At 44.5% G+C, this 10,560-nt stretch overlaps 1 protein-coding gene across 2 annotated transcripts in view; it reads right to left on the bottom strand.

The window, feature by feature from the left end:
* Positions 1–254: 254 nt before the first annotated feature.
* kiaa0930 overlaps positions 255–10,560 on the bottom strand; it is a 78,512-nt gene continuing 68,206 nt past the window's right edge. Inside the window, exons 9-10 of one of the 2 annotated variants that reach the window (XM_078220118.1) lie at positions 7,502–7,657; positions 255–1,157 (exon numbers count right to left, since the gene is read on the bottom strand). In XM_078220118.1, the coding sequence (XP_078076244.1) occupies positions 1,117–1,157; positions 7,502–7,657 (197 nt within the window). In that variant the 3' untranslated portion in view covers positions 255–1,116. The remainder of the gene's footprint in view (positions 1,158–7,501; positions 7,658–10,560) is intronic. The other variant, XM_078220117.1, reaches the window with a different exon arrangement.

Here is a 10,560-nt window from a genome sequence, read left to right as displayed (position 1 = left end):
AAGCATCTCAATATTCTTTACTCAGTCTCCAGTCACCCAGGTGGCTGCGGAGAGAACCTATTGCAATATTGCTGACTTCCCATGGTAGAACCACCTTCATTGTACAGACCAGCTTGCCAGCTAGAATGACTTAAGGTCACAACGACAATCTTCGAGAATGTGCTACTCAAATCACATCTCAATCGTACACTCACTATGACAGCCATCCCAACTAGTAGACTAAAGAAAAAGTTCAATGTCGCCACAAAGGTATTCTAGGAAAAGGATTCTGTAATAACATTCATTTATACAGTTTCCGCTCAACACATTCAAAACCTGATGTGCACACAGGTGGAATGCAACATCCAACCCTTGCCTGTAGTATACAAGCAGTGCAAAACAGTTCCCAAATGTTTGTCTGTTACTGAGCCCCCTCTGGCTTTGACAAAAATCAACAAAAGGCGTCTTCTGGACAAAAAATAAGGAAGGCCCTTCCACCCAGCCCACCCCACCCCCACCAGCAAATCCCATTGCTTATTAGAATTTGATCTGTAAAATCTGTTAACACTGTGCGGTCCCAGAGATTCCATGCCAGAGAGCATGTACCTCTACCTCCATTTTAAAAAAGTGATCAAGAATATATCCTACATTACTGGATGCAAGTGCGCAAATCAAATAGACCTTCGACAAAAGATAGGGTATGGGAGAAAACTGTGCTATCTACGTACTGAAGACACCTTCTTGAAGATTTAATTAATTTGAAGTCTTTTGTTTAATATAAAGTTCAGCAAATTATTCCCCTCCCACCTCCCCACCCCCCCTCACCCCCCCATCTTTTGTTCTCCTTTACTGTTGTTGCTAGATACAAAGTTATTGTCTTCAGAAATTGTCCACGAAGCATTCTGTATGGTTTCTAAGTAAGAAGCAGCTCCTAACTGGACTCTGTCAAAACACAAACGCAGTGAGATTGGAAAATGAACACTTGTGATGTCCTGCGGGCAGGTGAAGGAGGCACTTTGATTGGCTGGTATTCTAATAAACTTCCCTTCCATCCCGACACTAGGTGGTAGTGTTGTCAAGAATCCAGTTGCAGTGAGGCACTTGGCTGCGAGTTTGTAAGGCGGTGCCTACTGTCTGCTATGTCATCAGGATTGGTTTCTGCCGTATTTCTAGAATATCTGAAGGGAGAGAGAAAGGCGGATTCAATAGTGCTGAAAAAAATCATGCATGAGCTTAAGATCAGGGCTAGACACTACGTAGAACAGAGAACCTCACAAAATCGTTGAAGTTCAATGGGTGGAAGTGGTTATAATTTTCTCAAGAAATCAGATAGAGTGGGGAAACTTGGAAATTGATCATCCAACATTGTCCATTATCAGGGTCAATTTCTGAGTCACTTAACAGGGATTGTTTGAAAGATAATTTAGTTCCAATTCAGTCAGTTGATAAGTCATTTCACTTCAATACTGCACGCAGATAAATGTGTTTGGGAAAAGATGACAACGTCATTAGAACCTGAAAATCTGTTGACCGGCATCTGAGAGACTGAAGGAAAGTCAGTGCTGAAAAGTATAAAAGGAACACATTCTGAGGAAGCTGGGCGTCTCCCTCATCTCACGAATCAAACTTTTGTCTACAGGTCAGACATTATGGATTCAAGTACCACTCCAGAGCCTGAAGCACATAATCAGGGCGGTAAGTACCCAGAGTGCTGCTTTGTTGAAGGTGCTGTCACTCAGTAGAGACTCAATCTGCCCTCTTAGGTGAACATAAATGATCGTGGCACTATTTTGAAGAGCAGGAGAGCACTTCCTGGTGACCTGGCTAATATTTATCCCTCAACCAACCTCACTAAAGCAGATTATCTTGGGCAGAGTTTTATGCTGTGCTTTTGGACACCCGAGATCCTAAAGGGGCTATATAAAAGCAAGTCCTTCTTTAAGCTGTTAAGCGATAAATTTCACTGTAACTTACAATGGGGACATTTATTTACATACGACATTTAAACACTGGGTAAACACCACTAACTGTTCTAAAGGCTCCTATTCACCCCTCGCCACCTCCACATCCTCCATTAACCTCTCATCCAAAAGCATTTTATCCTGCATTGTTACCCTTCCTACACTCACCTCCACTCCTAGTGCCTCGATTGGAAAATTCCAATCTTCATGTTTAATGCTCCATCTCTGTAACCTCTTTCATCAACCTCCTCTCTCCCCCATTCCTCCACCTGAAGTCTCCTGTGCATTCTCCCCAAACTGTGTCTTCAGCCACCTGGGTTCATATTTCAATGTCCCCGTGCCTCTCCGTTTCCCTCTCCTAGTCGCTACTCCTTCGGCTCAGTCTCCATTTTCCTAGTACATTTGTGAAGGACCTTGGGATGTCTTTCTATGTTAAAGGCACTACATCAGTGCCAGAGATTGGCAATGTTAGTTTCCAAGGCACATACTAGGCATCATGCTTCCAACCCACTGCAACCTATCATTGTTTTGTAAGATCCATTTCTTAATATTGCTAGTTGACGATGCCTTGTAATGTTGGAACAGCACTATTACCAGCACTCCCTTATCCTAGCCTACCTGTGTGATAATAGATAGTTGGAAAAACAAATATAGAAACCCAAACTAAATCAATACTTTGGGAAAGGTCTGGATTGGAAAGAAGCAAATGTAACACTACGATTTAAGAAGGGAGGAAGAGGGAGAATGGAAAACTACAGACCTGATGTCAGTAGTAGGGAAAATGTTAGAATCTATTCTAAAGGATGTGATAACTAGACATTTAGAAAAGAATACTAAAACTGGGCAGAGTCAACATGGATTTATGAGAGGGAAATCTAGTTTGATAAATCTGAAGGTTTTTGAAGATGTTACTTGTAAAGAAGAACAGGTGGATGTAGTGTATTGGGATTAATAGAAGGCTTTTGACATGGTCCCACTTGGGAGGTTAGTGAATACAATTAGAGTGCATGGAATTTGGGAAACATACTAGTATAGATCGAGAATTAGTTAGCAGACAGAAAGCAGAGAGGAGGAATAAACGGGTCATTCTCAGGATGGCAGGCTGCTGCGAGTGGGGTACCACAAGGATCAGTCCATGGCTGCTCACAATCCATTTAAATGATTGGGATGTCAGGATCAATTGTAAAATTTCCAAATGACCCCAAACTGATTGGGAATGCAAGTTGTGAGGAGAATGTCATGAAGCTTCATGGGGATTTGGACAGGCTAAGTGAATGGGCTAGAACGTGGCAGGTGGAATATAAAGTGTGAAGTTATTCGCCTAGACAGAAAAAAAGCAGAAAGGCAGAATATTTCTAAAATGCTGAGAGGTTGGAAAGTGCGGGTGTCCAAGGGACCTGGATGTCATTGTTCATGAGTTACTAAAAACTAGCATGCAGGTGTAGCAAGAAAGTAGGAAAGCAAATGGTATGTTGGCCTTTATTGTGAGTGGATTTGAATATAGGAGTAAAGATATCTTGCTGCACTTAAACAAAGCCTTGGTGAGACCTCAGTTTTGGTCTCCTTATAATAGAATCTCTACAGTGTAGAAGAGGCCATTCAGCCCATCGAGCCTGCACCGACAACAGTCCCACCCAGACCCTATCCCTGTAAGTCCACCTATTTACACTACTAATCCCCCTGACACTAAGGGTCATTTTAACATGGTCAATCAACCTAACCTGCACGTCTTTGAGAGAGTGGAAGGAAACCGGAGCACCTGGAGGAAACCCATGCAGACACAGGGAGAATGTGCAAACTCCACACAGACACTGAGGCCAGAATTGAACCCGGGACCGTGGCGCTATGAGGCATCAGCGCTAACCACAGTGCCACCACGCCGCCTCTTCCTTATCTAAGGAAGGAGGTACTTACCATAGAGGCAGTGCAATGGAGGTGCACCAGACCTGGGATTGTCTTATGAGGAGAGATTGAGGAGACTGGGCCTGAATTCTCTAGAGTTTTGACAAATGAGGAGTGACCTCACTGAAACGTACAAAATTCTTACAAGGCGTGACAGGGTAGATCTGAATAGGATGCTTCCACTGGCTGGTGAGTCTAAAACCAAGGGACTATCTCAGGATAAAGAGTAGGCAATTTAAGACTGAGATGAGGAATTTCTTTACTTAGAGGATGGTGAATCTTTGAAGTTCTCTACCCCAGAGGACTGTGGAAGTTCAATCATTGAACATTTTCAAGACAGAAATCAGTAAATTTCTGGAGACTAATAATATCAAGGGATATGGAGATAATTTGGGAAGGGGACTGGCATTGAGGTAGATGATCAGCCATTATTGAATTGAATGATAGTGGAGTCTCAATGGGCCAAATGGCCTACTCCTGTTCCTAAAAAGTAAAAAAACTCAAAATGCTGGAACTAAAAGCATAAAACAGAAGATATGCAGCAGATCCGTCAGAATCCGTGAAGAGAGGACAACATTTTGAATGGGACCCTTCCCAAAGCATTGACCTATCCTTCCCCTCAGCTGTTTGGCATCACCAGGATTTACTGATCTCGAGATTTAAAAACCCTTGAGATTAGGTACAGCTGAACATTTAAAAGGAAACAATCCTGATTTAGCAAAGACTTTGATTAATATTGCAAAATGTCATTCAGAAATAGTTTATTAATTAGCACAATGTGATTGGGGCGATTTAATAGATCAAAATTGAATAATTAGATATTTAAAGTACTTATCTTTGCAGACATCCATTCGTTCAAGGGAAGAGAAAAGGTGAAGATCAAACATTGATCTTCCTGTTAGGATCAATAATTTACTGCACAGAGTTTTAACTTGGAGTCTGCGGAGAATCTCCTTGCAATCCCCCAGGGGGTGGCACAGTGGCACGGTGATTAACACTGCTGCCTCACAGCGCAGGGAACCCGGTTCGATTCCCGGCTTGGGTCACTGTCTGCGTGGGTTTCCTCTGGGTGCTCCGGTTTCCTCCCACAGTCCAAAGACGTGTTGGTTAGGTGGATTGGCCATGCTAAATTCTCCCTCAGTGTACCCGAACAGGCGCTGGAGTGTGGCGACTAGGGGGTTTTCACAGTAACTTTATTGCAGTGTTAATGCAAGCCTACTTGTGATACTAATAAACAAACGTAAACAGCAGTTGCACTGGTAACTACTTTATAAAGTCCTAGCTTGAAACTTTATGCTCCCATGTTTCTCACATCACAGTCCCATACTCAGGCAAGGTAGTCATCAGGGCATAGCTAACCGTTACTTCTGTTTGAGGAGAAAATATATCCGTGCATTAATCACATTAAGTACACTTTAATTTAAAAAGGATCAAGAAAGGTTTATCATCCATTTTTTCCTTGGTGCCTCCCAAGCAACAATCCATTGATGCAAAGTTATCAGTATCTTTCCTTTTGCACTGGCATTAGTGAAGCAGGCTGTCTCGGAGGGGAGTGTTGAACCGTTGGAGAAAATCTCCATTACAAAGGAGGAAGTGTTAGGTTTGTTAGAGAATATAAAGACTGACAAATCCCCAGGGCCTGATGGAATATATCCAAGGCTGCTCAGGGAGACGAGAGGTGAAATCGTTGGGCCTCTGACGCAAATCTTTGTCTCGTCACTGGATGCAGGTGAGGTCCCAGAGGATTGGAGGATAGCTAATGTGGTCCCGTTATTTAAGGAGGGTAGGAAGGATAACCCGGGTAATTATAGGCCGGTGAGCTTGACGTCCGTGGTGGGGAAGTTGTTGGAGAAGATTCTTAGAGATAGGATGTATGCGCATTTAGAAAGGAATAAACTCATTAACGATAGTCAGCATGGTTTTGTGAGAGGGAGGTCATGCCTCACTAACCTGGTGGTGTTTTTTGAAGAAGTGACCAGAATGGTTGACGAAGGAAGGGCCGTGGATGTTGTCTATATGGACTTTAGTAAAGCGTTTGACAAAGTCCCTCATGGTAGGCTAGTGAAAAAGGTTGGATCTCATGGGATAAAGGGGGAGGTGGCTAGATGGGTGGAGAACTGGCTTGGTCATAGAAGACAGAGGGTGGTAGTGGAAGGGTCTTTTTCCGGCTGGAGGCCTGTGACTAGTGGTGTTCCGCAGGGCTCTGTATTGGGACCTCTGCTGTTTGTGATTTATATAAATGATCTGGAAGAAGGAGTAACTGGGGTGATCAGTAAGTTTGCGGACGACACAAAACTGGCAGGACTTGCAGATAGTGAGGAACATTGTCAGAGGCTACAGAAAGATATAGATAGGCTGGAAATTTGGGCAAAGAAATGGCAGATGGAGTTCAATCCTGATAAATGCGAAGTGATGCATTTTGGTGGAAATAATGTAGGGAGGAGCTACACGATAAATGGAAGAACCATAAAGGGTGTAGAGACGCAGAGGGACCTGGGTGTGCAAGTCCACAGATCTTTGAAGGTGACGTCACAGGTGGAGAAGGTGGTGAAGAAGGCATATGGCATGCTTGCCTTTATAGGACGGGGCATAGAGTATAAAAGTTGGGGTCTGATGTTGCAGATGTATAGAACGTTGGTTCGGCCGCATTTGGAATACTGCGTCCAGTTCTGGTCGCCACACTACCAGAAGGACGTGGAGGCTTTGGAGAGAGTACAGAGGAGGTTTACCAGGATGTTGCCTGGTATGGAGGGGCTTGGTTATGAGGAGAGATTGGGGAAACTGGGGTTGTTCTCCTTGGAAAGACGGAGGATGAGGGGAGACTTAATAGAGGTGTATAAAATTATGAAAGGCATAGATAGGGTGAACGGTGGGAAGCTTTTCCCCAGGTCGGTGGTGACATTCACGAGGGGTCATAGGTTCAAGGTGAAGGGGGGGAGGTTTAACACAGATATCAGAAGGACATATTTTACACAGAGGGTCGTGGGGGCCTGGAATGTGTTGCCGGGCAAGGTGGTGGAGGCGGACACACTGGGAACGTTTAAGACTTATCTAGACAGCTATATGAACGGAGTGGGAATGGAGGGATACAAAAGAGTGGTCTAGTTTGGACCAGGGAGCGGCGCGGGCTAATTGTTCTTTGTTTCTCGTTTCAAGGCTTCATTCTATGATCATCTTGCTGGTGCCAGTACAGAGCGAGACTGCGGATAGTTGGGAACCTGTCTCGGGGGCAGGGAATTCAGATGGTGTTCGTAAAGCAAAAGTGGAAATGAATAGGGTTGGGAAGCATTTTCTGATCAGGGCCAGTGTGATCTCCTGGACTCGTTTCGATCGCCACAGGGGGTCGGAGAGGAATTTCCCAGATTTTTTTTCCCCCCATATTGGCCCTGGGGTTTTCGCCTCTCCCTGGAGATCACATGGTCTGGAATGGGGGGGTGGGGGTGAGTTAATAGGTTGTGATGAACAAAGCATCGTAGCTGTGAGGGACAGCTCGGTGGATAGGATATTAGGATGTAGATAGGCTGGAAAATTGGGCGGGGATCCTGGATTCAGGATTCAATCCTGGACCGGGGAGCGGCGCGGGCTTGGAGGGCCGAAGGGCCTGTTCCTGTGCTGTATTGTTCTTTGTCAGACTGCAGTGAGACCCTGACAGAATTTACCTGTTGTGATGCGATGCATTGGTAATGTAACATAGGTGAGGTGTGCATAGAGTAGAAAATTTTCTTCAGTTCGGTTCAGCTTTAGCCAGGATCCAACCAGGGACCTCCCCGTCCCAGACAAAGAACGAGATCGCAGGTTGGACACACCGTGCATGTCTGCAAAGAGACAGTGGATTTATTTTCAAAATGAGAGCATTTATTGCATCACATCGTTTTTCAAAATGCAATAAAAAGAGTATGAAAAAAAACACAAAAGTGATGAAATCCAGCAATTTAGAATATGCTTTCAAAAAAAACGTTTGTGTAATCACACAATGGTATTTAACGCCTTTGCAGAATAGATTTTCAACTATGCCAGGATAAGCGAAAGCTCGTAATAATGCTGTTCTTACATTGAAAGACATCTTTAGCTGGCAGTTAAGAAACGGACCTTACAAAACAATGATAGATTACTGTGGACTTAAGGCATTAAGCCTTAGAAAACATCATTGCCATCTCAGGTCACACTGCAGATGGTACTGTTTCCCGGTCCCACATTAACCCTTGCTATGCCAGATACTTTTATACCACAAAATAGGACTTTAAAACACAAAGATGACAATTTTAAATTAGAGGTACTATGAAGCTAGAGCCGACCAGTGAAGATAGGCTTGGACAAATGTCACAAATAGGATAAGATGGAGACAGAGTTTTGGGGGTAGTGAGGCCTTCATAGGAATCTGGAGAGCATTCCATTAATTGATGCGAATGAAGGCTTCAACAGCAGATAGATTGAGATGTCATCTTGTGATGGAAAGGATACAAATTGAGAAGCTCAAATTGGGGTCAAACAGAGCTCCAAAGATTGCAATCAGTCTGCTTCAGCCAAGACCGTGGCCACATAAAGGAATGGAGTTGGTAATAAGGGGATGAATTTTCTGGTGAAGGTTGAAAAGTGATCTTTGGATCTTAGTGTTTAGCTGGAGGAAGCTACAGCATATGCACAAGTCAAAAAAGAAACACCACCACAGAAACAGTGGGAGTCAAAGCGGTGGTGGGAAACTAGTATTAGGTGTTGTCAGCAGACACGTGGCTTTGGATGATGTCACTCAGGGGAAGCCGGTAAATGAGGAAAAGGCAGGAGCCAAAGATTTATGCCTGGGAATAGTTGACATTTCACTAGGAATGAGAATAGAAATGTCTGGCCAGGTTGGTTAAGTAGGAATATAAGCAAACTGAATGGTGAGGCACATGTCTTGAACTGTGTGAAGTTGCAGCTCGATCAGTGAAGCAGAATGCCCTATATTCACAAACTATTTTCTGACATGTTCAGAGCATTTCATACTGTGGAAAGGACATAAATCTAATTGGAGAGATTTAACCAAACAACAGCAGGACACATGGGCAAGGCTATGGGAAGCAACAGAATATTCAAACAGCATAAATCACATTTTTGTTATTCATTCGTGAGAATGGGTGTCGCTGGCTAGGTCAGCATTTATTGCCTACCCCCAATTGTCCTCAAAGTGGTGGTGAGCTGCTGTCTTGAACTGCTGCAGTCCCTGTGGTGCAGGTACACCCCCGGGCTGTTCGGGAGGAAGTTTCAGGATTTTGACCCACTGACAGTGAAGGAATGGCAATATATTTCCAAGTCAGGATGATGTGCGACTTGGAGGGGAACTTGCAGGTGGTATACACCTGTTGCCCTTGCTCTATTAGATTTAGAGGTCTTGGCTTTCGAAGATCAGTCAAAGGAGGCTTGGAGTTGCTGCAGGGCATCTTGTAGATGGTGCACACTGTATATCGATGGCGGAGGGAGTGAATGTTTAATCATTGGTGATGGAGCTGAAGATGTTTGGGCCCTGAACACTAACCTGAGAGATTCTTGCAGTAGTCCGTGGGCTGAGATGATTGGCCTCTAATAGACACAAACATCTTCCTATATGCTGGGTATGACTCGACCCACTGAAGAGTTTCTCCCCTGTTGCAATTAACTTCAATTGTACTGGGCTCTTTGATGATACACTTGATCAAATGCTGCCTTGATGTCAAGGGCAGTCATTCTCACCTCAGGAACTCAGCTCTTGTGTCAAGCCTAAAATGAGGTTAGAAGCTGGGAGGCCCTGGCAGATCAAATTGAGCATAGTGAGCAGGTTATTGCTGAGTAAGTGCCGCTTGATAACAGTGTCAATGACACCTTCCATCGCTTTGCTGATGATTGATAGTGAACCGATGAGATGGAAATTGGCTGGATTGGGTTTGTCCTGCCTTTTGTGGACAAGAGGTACACGAGCAATTTTCCACATTGTCGGGTAGATGTCAGCATTGCAACTGCACTAAAACAGCTTGGCTAGGGACATTGACTGGATAAAGCAGGATTGCAGAGCTATGATTTGATCTGATTGGTTGTGGGATTGTTTACCTCTGTGAATAACATGCTGCTTCCATTAATTAGCATGTTTGTAGCCCTATGTTGTAGGTTTGCTGCATTGGCACCTCATTTTTAGGTACGTCTGGTGTTGCTCCTGGCACGCTCTCTACACCCCTTCATGGGGTTGGGTCCCATGCTTGATGGTAATGGTAGAGTGGGAGATATGCCAGGTCGTGAGGCTATGCATTGTGGCTGGATGCAATTTTGCTGCTGCCAATTGTCCACAGTGCCTTGTGGATGTCCAGTTTTTAGCTGCTAGACCTGGTCTAAATCTATCCCATCTACCACAGCGGTAGAGCCACACAGCATGATGGTTCATGTCTTCAATGTGAAGATAAAACTTCGTCTCCATCTGGTGGCACGGTGGCGCAGTGGTTAGCACTGCTGCTTCACAGCACCAGGGACCTGGGTTCGATTCCCAGCTTGGGTCAACTGTTTGCCTGTTCTCCCCATGTCTGCGTGGGTTTCCTCCGGGTGCTCAGGCTTCCTCCCACAGTTCAAAAAACGTGCTGGTTAAGTGCATTGGTCATGCCAAATTCTCCCTCAGAGTACCTGAATAGGCACCAGAGTGTGGCGACGAGGGGATTTTCACAGTAACTTCATTACAGTGTTGCTGCAAGCCTTCTTGTGACATTAATAAATAAACTTA

This window comes from Mustelus asterias, chromosome 9 (genome assembly GCF_964213995.1).
Source record: "Mustelus asterias chromosome 9, sMusAst1.hap1.1, whole genome shotgun sequence".
Lineage (NCBI taxonomy): Eukaryota > Metazoa > Chordata > Chondrichthyes > Carcharhiniformes > Triakidae > Mustelus > Mustelus asterias.
This window is presented reverse-complemented; position numbering and strand designations above follow the sequence as displayed.